Source organism: Cebus imitator, unplaced genomic scaffold (assembly GCF_001604975.1).
Source record: "Cebus imitator isolate Cc_AM_T3 unplaced genomic scaffold, Cebus_imitator-1.0 Scaffold34, whole genome shotgun sequence".
Lineage (NCBI taxonomy): Eukaryota > Metazoa > Chordata > Mammalia > Primates > Cebidae > Cebus > Cebus imitator.
In genome coordinates, this window is record NW_016107349.1 from 1,286,570 (window position 1) to 1,300,208 (window position 13,639).

At 41.6% G+C, this 13,639-nt stretch overlaps 1 protein-coding gene across 1 annotated transcript; it reads left to right on the forward strand.

The window, feature by feature from the left end:
• Positions 1 to 1,210: 1,210 nt before the first annotated feature.
• Positions 1,211 to 10,273, forward strand: PURB (purine rich element binding protein B). Its single transcript, XM_017524590.2, has one exon. It carries the CDS (start codon positions 1,249 to 1,251, stop codon positions 2,185 to 2,187), a length of 939 nt encoding a protein of 312 aa, XP_017380079.1. The 5' UTR covers positions 1,211 to 1,248; the 3' UTR covers positions 2,188 to 10,273.
• Positions 10,274 to 13,639: the final 3,366 nt, after the last annotated feature.

Sequence of the window (13,639 nt, forward strand, 5' to 3'; positions counted from 1 at the left end):
AAAAAAAAAAAAAAAAAAAAAAAAAAAAGAAAGAGGAAAAAAAAACCATTTAAGGATGAGAACATTTTGGCTTGAAAAATTGGTAACTGGTCAAGGTCACAGATTCAAACCTAGTGCAACTGCAGAGCCTACACTTTTTAGCACTATTCCAATACTGCCTCTTGTTACACTTCAATGCTTACAACAAAAAGGCCTCATAGGAATTACTCACATTTTATTGATAAAGAAACTAAAGATTGGCAGTCAATTCCCTTAACCACTTTAATATGGCTCATAAGTGTGGGGACAGCAAGAGCTTCTTAACTGATCTCTGGATCCCAAATTTCACCTCATTCTAAACCATCTTCTATATTGTTCCCATAGTGATCTTTCCAAAATGTGAATCTGATCACATATGGTGGCTCCAGACTCTGGGGTAGGCACTAACTCTCCCGCATTGCAGATGGCTTTCCTTGATCTAATCCACCTTCCCGTGTCATCTACAATCATTCTTCAGGCATATACACCCCCAGCTGCTCTGAGTTCCCAGTGTCAGGCCCTGAGTGCCTCTGCACTGCCGTCTCCTATGCTGGGAGGCGCTTCAGAGTTGCCAGGCCAACTGCAGCTTGCCCTTCAGAGTCAGCTCATGCCTTCTATGGTGAACCCCACAGGCCGGTCAGAACCCACTTCTGAGTGCTCCAAAGGATCTCCTTCACACCGGTCGCCATACTGTGTAGACTGGAATTCTGTTCCCAGCCCACAACCAAGGCTGGAGCCAGAGTATACTCAGCTAACGCCACGAAAACAAGGAGGAGGGACATGAAAGACACTGGAGTCTAAAATAAAAGTGTCATGAGAAGAGGCGCGTAGACAGATGCAGCGGGAGCCTGAGTCACGCTAACGCTGGCAAGTGCCCAGGAAGGGCCAGCGAGCAGCAGCACTCCCCGACTCCCAGCTCGCCTCCCGCCCTGCGCGGTCCCTTACGTCATCCCTCTGCGCCAAGCCGCCGCGGCGCTTCCGGCCGCGAGGCCGCGGTGGGCGGGGCGGAGTGACTTCACGGGAAGTCGCGCGCCGGAAGTGGCTGACTGCAAGGAAGTCGCGGGGGCGGGGCGCGGAGGCGATGGGGGGCGGCGGCGGCCGGCGATGAGCGGCGGGAGCGCGTGAGCGAGCCGGGCGGGCGAGGCTGGGGGGCCCCGGAGCGCGAGCCGCAGGGCGGAGGGCGGGGGCGCGAGCGCGGCGGGCGGTGGCGGCGAGGCGGCGGCCGAGAAGATGGCGGACGGCGACAGCGGCAGCGAGCGCGGCGGCGGCGGTGGGCCGGGCGGTTTCCAGCCCGCGTCTCGCGGCGGCGGCGAACAGGAGACGCAGGAGCTGGCCTCAAAGCGGCTGGACATCCAGAACAAACGCTTCTACTTAGATGTGAAGCAGAATGCCAAGGGCCGCTTCCTCAAGATCGCCGAGGTGGGCGCGGGCGGTTCCAAGAGCCGCCTGACGCTGTCCATGGCGGTGGCTGCCGAGTTCCGTGACTCTCTGGGCGACTTCATCGAGCACTACGCGCAGCTGGGCCCTAGCAGCCCTGAGCAGCTGGCGGCGGGTGCCGAGGAGGGCGGCGGGCCGCGGCGCGCGCTCAAGAGCGAGTTCCTGGTGCGTGAGAACCGCAAGTACTATCTGGACCTCAAGGAGAACCAGCGCGGCCGCTTCCTGCGCATCCGCCAAACGGTCAACCGCGGCGGTGGCGGCTTCGGCTCGGGTCCCGGGCCCGGCGGCCTGCAGAGCGGCCAGACCATCGCGCTGCCTGCGCAGGGCCTCATCGAGTTCCGCGACGCGCTGGCCAAGCTCATCGACGACTACGGAGGCGAGGACGACGAGCTGGCAGGCGGCCCGGGAGGCGGCGCCGGAGGCCCAGGGGGCGGCCTGTATGGAGAGCTCCCGGAGGGCACCTCCATCACGGTGGACTCCAAGCGCTTCTTCTTCGATGTGGGCTGCAACAAATACGGGGTGTTTCTGCGAGTGAGCGAGGTGAAGCCGTCCTACCGCAATGCCATCACCGTGCCCTTCAAAGCCTGGGGCAAGTTCGGAGGCGCCTTTTGCCGGTATGCGGATGAGATGAAAGAAATCCAGGAACGACAGAGGGATAAGCTTTATGAGCGCCGTGGTGGGGGCAGCGGCGGCGGTGAAGAGTCAGAGGGCGAGGAGGTGGATGAGGATTGAAACAGGCAGCTTCCCCTTCAGGCCTCCTCCACCCCACCACCATCTCCTTGGCTAGAGAATTCCTCTTCCTGCTCATCCCCAGTGAGTAGTGGAGAGGGAGCAAGGGAGGCCGCAGAGGGAAAAAAACAAAACATAATATAGTTAAGAGAAATAATCAGAACAGTGACGGACAACTTGAGAAAAGCAGTCAAGTTCCAAGGAACTGACAGCAACCTGCAAAGAGAGGACAACAGCATCTCTTCACCTGCATAAAATACTCTCAGCTTCTGTTGTTTCTCAGCTGAGGTTCCTAAACCCATCAGGATAATCCCTGAAGGAAATAGATCCTTGCGCATCTGGGGCAAGAAACACGTCCAAGTTACCCAGACCGTTGATAACAGTTGCATTTAGGTTGTACCTGGGTAATCTGGAATAAAAGATCTCTCTAGGCCTCATTGTTGCAGTGTCTATCCCTTCACATCCATTGAAATCAGCATTTTGAATCTAGGTCTTCATGGAATCCTTGAGAGGCCTTTACAGTTACCCAGTTTTGAGGGTTCAGGTTCACGAAAAGAAATGCAACTTCGGATAATCGTGAACAGGTTAAAGATAAGAATTCCAGAAGCCATCTAAGAATACAGAACCAAATTGGATCCATTTTTTTTTTTAAAAAAAAATGGTTTTGCATGGAACCTGGACCAAGGCAAATGTCTTTTCTTTGAAGAATTGTTTTCCGGGATGCCAGTGGATTCAGATATCAGTGCTTGAAGTAGAATCCATTACTAAAATAGTTTCAAAGTCGACAAATTTTCGAAGATAAAAGCAGTTTCACATTGGGGTTTGCTGAGGTAGGCACAAGAAAAAGTCAGGCATAAAGCACAAGGCAGACTCTTTGAGTGGATTGGTTGCTGCTCACTAAAGTTCTTCCCCTGATCTCTTAATACGGAGGTCATTACCAAGAAATGGCTTTGGTATGAATGAGAGCCAGATCTCCACTGTGTGAGCCAGTGCATTATGGCTAATTCGGCTGTTACAGCCACTGGTTGGCTGGATTTTAAACCATAAAACTTGAAGATTACCTACAAAAGGAACAGTGTGGCTATAAGCCTGAGCTTTAATGGAATATACATCCTCATGGAAAAGTTAGGAATAACCAAAACTGAAGTCTTAATTTACCTTCAGTTTAATCTGTGGATTTGTTCAAATACTAAAGATCCTCAGGTCCAGAATTCCAGCATCGTTTATTCTTTTTAAATTTTTAAGAACTTGATCCATTGTATCAGTACCTCACAATCAGAGTTGGCAAATGATGGATGAGTGATTCAAGCAGTGCACCCGGTGGAAGCTGAAATCCATCTGTGAATGGAACTGAAGTGAACGTGAATATGCTGACTATCTCCTGGAAGCATTTTTATACCATCTTGAAATTTCAACAAACTGGCTTTTGCCAGTTTATCCAGCTGTCTTTCAAGAATAAAAGTTGGGGTTTTCAAGGATCGCCTCTTCTATATTTTAAATGGATTTTCAGTAGAAATGATTTTTACTAATCAAGTTAATCCCACCCCATCAAAAGGTATTCCTAGAAATGTCATAGACCTAGGTAACTTTGAATTGAATGGGAGCTAACGTTCTTTCCAAAGTTTTCAGGTGATTTACGTGACACCTTCTCAACCAGGAGGCAAGTAACCCCACCTCCACAATCTTAGTATTTTTTTTAACTACATGCCTGCCCCTTATTTGAGCTGCCTTTTTAATTTATTGCATATCCCTTTTATTATCTTATTTTGGTATTATTCAATCTATACAATCTTTTTGTATTTATTGGGAAATGAGTAATATACAAAAAGGTTTTCATGTATTTGTGGCTGAGAGGGCGGGAAATAATTGTGTACATAAAATTAGGCTTTTTTAAAAAAATAGACTGATGCAGAATATTGTTGATCTTAGATTTAAAAAAAAAAAAAAAAAAAAAGGAAGAGCCACAAACATTGGTGCCCTTTTCAGACTATTTCTCTACTCTCATCATCCACAGTAGAATTTTTAAACAGATTTTTTTAAAGCTTTTCTTTTAAATTTTTCTCCGTTGCAAAGAATGTTTCCTAAATTGTATGGGAGCAATAGTATTTTTGATGTTTTAATGACATCCGTATACTTGTACTGTATTTTGTACTACAAGGCAGCTGTTTTCAATAATGTCCTGCTGTATTTACCTATGTGTTTTGAGTGTTTATTTCTTTGCTTCGGAGAACAAATTCCTAAATAGTTTTAGTAAAGGAGCTGAGAAGCTAGCATTAGGTTTGCAGAAACTGTTTAAGTTTCAAACTCTGAGGCAGCAGTGAAAATTAAGGTTGCAGCTATTAGTTGATTGCTGTAACTTTTTCATTTTCAAACCATGTACAATTCCTGTATAGACCAACTTGTTTTCTTGCTTCAGTGGTGGTTCTATTGCTCAGCTGCAGTGAGCCAGTTCAATTTTGCAAAGGTGCAGTACCTCTCCTTTTCAAGGGGTTGGTTTATTCTTTTTCTTTTCTTTTTGTTTGGCTGAATTGCAGTAACTAGCCTTGCCTTTCTATTCTGTAGAAATGACAGGGTCTTCACAATCCTTCACCAGTGGCTACTAAGCTATAATTAGCTGAATAGAAAGAATGTGGAAGTGGTCTGAGGCATATAGAGTATATGCCAAGAACACTACCATATATGGCATCAGCTTTGGTTACCAGAGAAATTTTCTTAGTCATTAGACCATATAACAGTAATATATCATATGTAAATCTTTAGATATCAATTTGAGAATCCTCCAAACAAGGAGCAAAGAATGCATAAGCTATGTGTTGGCAAAAGTAATTTATATTAAAATTTTGACCTGCCTATGTAAGATTAAGTGGTAATGTCATAGTGGTGGGTTTTTAAGTCTTAACCAATCTCTAAGGTTTGTTTCTCCTGCAAGAGATGGTTCATGGCCTCTCTTCCCACTGCAGGAAGATTGCAGAAGGCTGTGGACTAATTGTAGCATTTCACTGATCTTCATTCCAGTCACTAGGGACAATAGAAACCTGTAAAACACAGAAATTAATTTGTAAATATTTTTAATAGCTTATTAAAGGAAATGGTCTTTGTTAATTCCAGTTGGAAAATGGCATTGTACAGACATGGGTAACAACCGTTTTTGTTTGTTTGTTTTTCAGTTGTTGCATAATGATTTTTGAGCCTTTTTTTTAACTTTGGCAGATATCCCAGCTAATCAAAATAATCATATTCCTGAGAAGTAGGAAACTAAAACTTCTTTTAGTGGTGGAAGGTTGGTGGAAGGTTCATTTCTCAAAACTACTATAGTTACAAAGATGAAAAGCCAAATTTAGGAACAGAATCAAAAAAACAAAAATCTGTGAAGAGAATCCTACTACTCTTAACTACTATTCTGTTTTGGTTTCTATTGTCCCTACCTGTCATTTCAGCAAGTGGAACAGCAGCAAGTTTTTCAGTGCATATGCTGCACAGAACAAAATATAAATCTGTATGGCACCAAAAATCAAAGTGAAAACCAAACCAAAAACCCAAACACCCTATGTAACTATCGGAGGCATGTAGGTGGTATAAATGACTGTAGCTGTGATACACACATGGCTACTTGTCACATCACTTTCCATAATTATTTACTGCAAAATGATTGAGAGGCTTTTGGTGCAGGCAGCCATTAACCTCCTGCTTCCTTTGTTTCCTCTGGATTACTTTGCAGTAAATTGCAGGTCTTTTAAGAGATTCAAGCTTCAGTTTTCTCAAAACAAAACAATTATCCTGTCTCATCTGAAAATGCAGGGTTGTGGGCAAAAGAGGCTGGTTATAATAATGCCCTCATATTGAGTGGTCTGTAAACGGCTGCACACTTCAGGCACTGTAGTTGCTGAAGATGCTTTGTTAAATGTGACCTTGACTGGCTTTACAGGGGTGTAGAATGTAATCTACACAAGGTGACTTTGCATCTATCTTGCTCTTGAGGTGGATGAAATTGAGAAGCTGGAGTGTGTAAGCCATGCACATAAGTATTCTTCACTGTAAATTTTGTTTTCATTTTTAACCCAATTATGGTACTTTGTCCAATGCACAGCTGATCTCTCAGTAGATATTCATTTGAAAATAGTGTGGCCTTGATCAGTGAGAAAGGGAAGGAGAAAAGTGACTTTTTTGCTTATGTAGAAATGACTCAATTGCGGAGAGTGTCTTTCTGCAGCACTCTTGGTATAATGTTAGTGATGGTCTCCTTTTGATTGGGGAAAATTAATGTTTTTGACCCTGGAGTTAATTCAATTGAGTTGTCTTCTATTTTTAGGAAGTATCAGAATTGCTCTGATGAATAACAAAGTTGACTGTTTTGATGTCCAATCTCAGGTTTTAGAATATAGTGGTGTAAAGTCCCACTATTTTTAATTCTAAACAATTTTAATTTCGTATACCCTAAAAGTCACATGCATAAGGCCTGTTCAGAGAGCAGAGCCTCCATCTTTTTGCTCCTTTTCTACTTTGTACTTCACTTGAAAAAAATGTCAAGTGACTTTACATTGTATATTTCCATTTTAAACCTGACATATTTCTCAAAGATAAAGCACTTTTTGATCATGAAATACATGAAATCTTTGTGTGATGTGGATCATAGTTTCTCAGGCTCCCTTAGATAATTGCTTATGAATATTGTTCTAACTCTGTGTAAGAAGAGTAGAAATCTTTGCTAATGTTAGGTTTGTATTATTGATCCAGAATGCATTTTGCTAGTTTCCAATGGATGGGAGAGTAAACAATGCTGCATTCACAATTTAATAAGTTACTTTCCCTTGAGCCTTAAGGTAACTTTTTCTTTTTTGTCAACAACAGCACTGAAGTTATAGTAAGTGAATGAGATTATCAGTTTTCAGGGTTGGTTTTAGAGTACTGTAAATCAATTAGCTGTCTTCCTAAAGAGTTACAACTCCCATTCAGTATACTGGATAATGGGTGTGTGGGTGGGGCAGGGGAGGGCGGGAGATAGTTTGTAGAAAAGAAAAAAGAAAAAAAAAAAAAACCACATTTACCTTAAGAAAATAATAAACAAAAAAAGAATAAAGTCTGTGTCATATGCCCCATTTGAAATTCCAAATGTGGCCGGGTGTGGTGGCTCACACCTGTAATTCCAGCACTCTGGGAGGCCGAGGCCGGCGGATCACTTGAGGTCAGGAGTTCAAGACCACTCTGGACAACATAGTGAAACCCCGTCTCTACTGAAAATACAAAAATTAGCTGGGCATGGTGGCGCGTGCCTGTAGTCCCAGCTACTTGGGAGGCTGAGGCAGGAGAATGGCTTGAACCTGGGAGGCAGAGGTTGCAGTGAGTGAAGATTGCGCCATTGCATTCCAGCCTGGGTGGCAAAACAAGACTCTGTCTCAAAAAAAAAAAAAAAAAGAAATTCCAAATGTAAGGTGGAAATGGCAGATTATAACTTCATTTCCCCCATTTTTAACTTAGAAAAAACAAAGGCATTAATTTTCAAGTATTAGCTCCCCAGAAGTTTCAGCAGATAGGTGGACTCTTGAATAACAAGTTCTTTTGATGTGTCTGACTTTGCTATTTAAAGTCACCTTTCCCAGCCCTCAGTCTTAAAACTCAATTTTATTACTGACAGATTTAACGAACTCTGAACAATTGTGGCCCAATTATTCAGTACTGAAAATTAGATTTGGAGAATGAAAAAATAATAAAATTGCATCATGAAAACTTGTTACCCTAGAGATTCCCAATTGTTTTCTGTACCCTGATCCAAGTAAGGCCTTCATGAATGTATTTTATATTTCCTGAAGAAGTAGGGAATATGCCATCAATGTAATCACCTCTATTCACAATCATTTGAAAATCTAACTCATGCCATTTGAATTAGACATTCCAACTGGGATAGGTAGAGCCATGTTAAAACAATAACAACTGCCATATTGGCAGTTTCACTGCTTAATAGGATTTCTAATAAAGTAAGAGCAGAGCTTTATTGGGAGCTAAAACTCATTTTTCTCCCATAGGTGATTCTAACAGTTCAATTAAAAAGTACAATTATACTTTCAGGTGTCATCAGATTTTGAGTCTAGAAGCAAATTTCAGTTTCCTTGTGTTATATCTAATATCCATTGACATGGGCAAGAGAACTAATTATAGCTTTTTAGTATGATGAAATGTGGGCCCAGAGTATTGGCAAGAAAGCAATAGCCCTATTCAGTGTCCATTAGAATATTGCAGAAGGCATGAGTTTGTCCTTCCCCTCCCCCCCGCCTTCCCTTCAATAACTATTCAATAACTAACTTTTTCCAAAATATCGATTTAGGCCATCTCTTATTTCTTAAAGCCAAATATTTTGTCCCCAGTCTTAACTCTGAGTTGCAAGATCAGGCTGGCTGGAAGAATCTTTATGTTTGGAAATGGGATGGTGAGTGGTTTGTTTATTCTCTTGTTAAATTCCTTTTTGAGAGACATAACTGCAGGGAGAGTCCCAAGAAAATTGAAGCACTGGATTATATCATTAAACACATTTGTGTTGTAGGAATTTGGGAGTTTCATTTTGAACTGATAAGATACTGGATTTTTTTTTAAATTGAGATGGAGTTTCGCTCGCCCAGGCTGGAGTGAGTGCAGTGGCCCAATCTCAGCTCACTGCAACCTTCACCTCCTAGGTTCAAGTGATTCTCCTGCCTCAGCTTCCCAAGTAGCTGGAATTACAAGCATGTGCCACCATACCCAGCTAATTTTTTGTTTTTTTTAGTACAGACAGGGTTTCACCATGTTGGCCAGGCTGGTCTTGAACTCCTGACCTCAGGTGATCTGCCTGCCTCAGCCTCCCAAAGTGCTGAGATTACAGGTGTGAGCCATCATGCCCAGCCCACTCTGAATTTCTTAATAGGTTGAGCAAAAAGTCTAGAGACTGGCTTGAAGTCAGTATGGGACATACTGATTTTGCATGTTTCGGTAGCAGACAAGTATATTTGAGTTATTTTTCAATGACATCAATCTTTGAGTAGTAACTAAGATCATCAGTGTATTTGGACTTCTTTTTTCTGAAGTTCTAGAACGATTATATTAGGTATTTATTCCTTTTGGGCCTCCATGCAGATGTTTTTCCAAGATCTTTTTTAAAAAATTCATTTGTCTTCTGATATATTTCCAGATGACATACTTTTTGTTCTCTAGGAATCTTCACTGCCAATCATAAATCTACCAGTGGCTTCCTTAGACTAGATTATCACTCCAAAGCTGGGACCGATGTCCTGCCAGTAGAAAATCTACAGAAATAATTTGAATGAATTAAAACCAAATCTTGATAGCAGGAGACAGCTTCCTGATCTAGATGTACAATTAAAGTTTAGGTTGGAAATTACTTTAAAATGTGTTTTTTGGGGATGTCTTCAATCTCTGTGTAAATACCCACATGCTTATGCATTGTAAACCAAGTGTGTGTTCCTATGTATGAATTTGTAGAACTGATTTCTGCTTCAAGAGAAGCTGCACCTTTAATTTTATAAGGTCCCCTCCACCTGTAACCCTATAAATGTTTGTAAATAGAACACTAAAATTTGTAGTGATAGGATCAATTTGGGAATATCTGCTGAGAGACCAAAAAGTTCATTTTTTTAAGTACCTTGGTTAAAGAGTAAAGATTATTCCTCTTGCTTATTTTTTAAAGAAGAATGCACTTTAACAAACATAGAGCTGCATGGGCAATTCAAACAAATCTGTGAAGTGCAGTACCCATTCAAAAATCACACTTCCTGAAAACCGTTCAAAAGCAGAGTCCAGACGGGCTGTTGATCTCATTGCCTGTAGGTTGAAGCTCAGATTTGATCAATTTTGAGAGGAGCAGAGCTGCTTCAAAAGAGCAATGTGAATACAGTCAGAAGCTTCAGACAGGTCTGTAAAAATGGCGGGTCCCGTATTTACCACTAACTAGCAAAACTGACAGAAAAACTCACAGAGAAAAAAGTTTAAGAATCCTTCCTGCTGGTGTGCACTCCTTACAATAGACTTTTGCAAATGGAGTTTTACAGTCTATATTTAAAAAAAATTGTATGTTTGTAACAAATAAAGTATGCAGAAAAGTGAATGACAATCTTGTGCTTGTGTCTCTAAGTAATTGTGTGGTGATGGGAAGGGAAATACTATCTGTTGGGGCTCATGAATGGATATGGAATCAGAGGAGTTCCCACTTGAAATGACTTAAGTCATTGCACATTTCATTTGAACTATAGCCTGTTCTAGAACTTCTGGGTTCCCGTAACCCTTTTCTAGTAAGCAGTTTGTGGAGTAAATCAAAAGTGCAAATTAATTTTATGCTTTGGTTCATAACCTAGACAGGCACTTGCTTCCCTTAATTTCTCCCATTTACAATATTTGAAAGAAACTGCTAAGTCTTCATTGTTTATCAACTTTGTAACTGCTTAGGAGGTAAATTAGGCCAGCCTTTTCTTACCCTAACGTCTAAGAAAAAAACTGGATTGTGTCCATTGATCCTGGCCAGAGATTCTCAAACGTTTTGGTCTCAGGAACCCCTTTACATTTGAATTTACTGAATATCCCCAAGAAGGTTTTAATCTTTCTAGGCTTTATCTGTAGATACCTATCATTTTAGCAGCTGGAACATTTTCAAGACAAAAATAACAAGCACATATTCCATCAGCTATCAGAGCAATTACATCATGTCATTTAGCCTCTGGAAAACTCCACTGTAATCTTATGAGAGAATGAAAGTGAAAAAAGCTAATGTTCCTTTTTTTTTTTTTTTTTGAGATGGACTCTCGCACTGTCACCCAGGCTGGAGTGCAATGACGTGATCTCGGCTCAATGCAACCTCCGCCTCCTGGGTTCACTGGATTCTCCTGCATCAGCCTCTAGAGTAGCTGGGATTACAGGTGCACACCACCATACCTGGCTAATTTTTTGTATTTTTAGTAAAGATGAGGTTTCACTATGTTGGCCAGAATGGTCTTGAACTCCTGACCTCGTGATCCACCTCCCTCAGCCTCCCAAAGTGCTGGGATTACAGGCATGAGCCACCACACCCAGCCAAAAAGCAAATGTTCTTATGAACATAGCTTTGACCTCTTGGACTCCTGAAAGAGTCACAGGTACCCCTAGGGAATTCTGGATCACTCTTGAGAACCACTAACTAGACTGATATGTAAATAATAACTTTCTGAAAATGGAGGATTTTTTTTGTAGAGATAAAGCTTAATCCTTTAGTTCTTCCATGTTTTCTTTATATTAGAAGCTCCTGCTGTGAGATGCTTACCCTTTCCCTGGTCCCCCGACACACAACATACTTAATTTTCCTGTGATTGTCCACTTCTACAATCCCTGTAAGTGGTTCTCAATGCTGACCACAGAACCACCTGGAAAGCATTGAATATTGATGCCCAGGTACCACCCCCGACCTACTGAATCAATCTTTGAGACACAGATATGGAGTTTTTTTATTAGTGCTTTGCCTTTTTGAGCTCCCCCAGTGATTCCAGTCTGCAGTCGGGGTTAAACCAGTGGCCTGTGGGATTATAAGATACAAAGAAGGGAAAAGGGTTGGGAATTCCTGCCAGAGGAAAACAAGAGTTTAGCAGAACATTCCTTGAATGTCTGGCTTTCACCTCGCAGCCACTATGCCTAAATTACTACTTAAACCTCTAAAATAACTAATCTTGGGAAAAGTTTGCAAATTTAATTCTTAAGCATTGATAGTCCCTCACTGGGAAAATCTGGGGTTTTGCTAGCAGAGAGAGTCGCTTAGCATGCATCAGAGTTACCTAGAGGGCTGGTTAAAACATGGATTACTGAGTTTCTGATTTGGCAGTTCTAGAGGGAACTTAAGTTGCATTTCTAACAAGTTCCCAAGTAATGCTGATCCTGCTGTTTTGAGGACCACGCTTGGAGACTAACTGCAGAAATCACAAACGTTATGGGAAGAATTAGTTTAGTTGCCAACTGACAGAGGTCTCAGGAAGTATTTGCCCTGATAAGTGAATGTGCTATAGTGCTGCTGAGGGGGGTTGGTTCTCTAGAAAGCCTGTCGGTGGTTTGAATATTTTAGATTCATATGAAGTTTGTTACTGTACAAGTTTAAAGAATAGATGCAGCCAGGTTATAGTATGAAGAGCTGCATTAGAGCTAATGCCTGGAGAAATAGGAATATTACCTTCATACTTTTCATATTTGTTCATGTCGTGAGCTAGGTTCTATCCCTGACTCTGTCCTAAACTAATACTGTGATTCTGGGCAAGTACCTTCTACACATCAAAATCCTTAAGGTCCTCAAAGAATGTCTAGCTTCCCGAAGCTATTGCGATTTGGGAAAATGAGAGCCGCCTGGTGGTCAGTACCAAAATCTTATAAAAACCATTCTTAGCTCAGATCATTTGTAAATGCATTCATTCAGCTAATTATTGGGTAGCTGCTATATATTCCAGGTATTGTACTAGGGTAGAGGATATGGTTGTCGTTCATATGGAACTTACAGTTTAGTGGGTCAGGAGAAAGAAGAGAAAGCTTTTAGGAAGAGCTCATCTCCCTAGCTACTAACCAGGCCTCCAAGCATTAGACAATTTGATTTGCAATGTCATTCCTGACCCAGGCCTTTGCTACCTACAAGAGACAGCCCATTAAAATTTAAAAGAAAATATTCCTTACACAAGACAGATGTTTAACTTCTCTTAGACAGCCATAGTACCTTATGTAGACCCCCTCAGTGGACCTAATTAAGGTCTCCAAACTAGTTAATGACAAGAGCAAACATACATCTAAATTAGTTCTCTTATCTAACACCATGCTGTTATAGAAAGGACAAACTTCTTACTCACTCCTGTGCTATGCACCCGAGATGACACAACAAATCCACTGGTAGTTTGCAGAACAGAGATTGGAGAAAATTGACTAAGTCTCTCAAGCCTATGGGTAACACGTAGATTTCCCTAGACTCCACCCTCACACACATTTCCCCATCTTCTTGCATGCAGGACTGTACCAGGAATTCCTCCATGCCGCCCTAGACTGTCCTCCCACCCTCAAAATCATCCTATCCTTTGCCTCATTTATTCAGTAGCCCCTATAATTGGTGGCCATTTCTTTTCTTTTTTAGAGTTACAGTCTCCAAACTTTCTTTTATTACAAAATTAATGCAACTCAATTTTACAAAGATGAACAGTATAGACTCTCTGTAAAGAAATAAATGAATATGCCTCCTTTCCCCAAACCTACTCCTTAAATATAAATGCTGTTAAACAATTTAGTATGCATCCTTTTGTAATTTTTGATGAAGTATTTTTTAAATCTCAACACAGTGTTAAGTGGCCATCACATTTATGTATATATTAATAGCTATCGAAAAAAACTGTATTAGCTCAGTAAGTTAAATGATGATGAATTTATGCTGAGCACACTGATGGCTTTTTCCTGAGGTATTTTCTTCTTTCTTTTCTTTTTTTTT

What these genes read in the sequence shown, in the direction of transcription:
- PURB (XM_017524590.2), top strand. Translation starts at nt 1,249, where the DNA reads ATGGCGGACGGCGACAGCGGCAGCGAGCGCGGCGGCGGCGGTGGGCCG.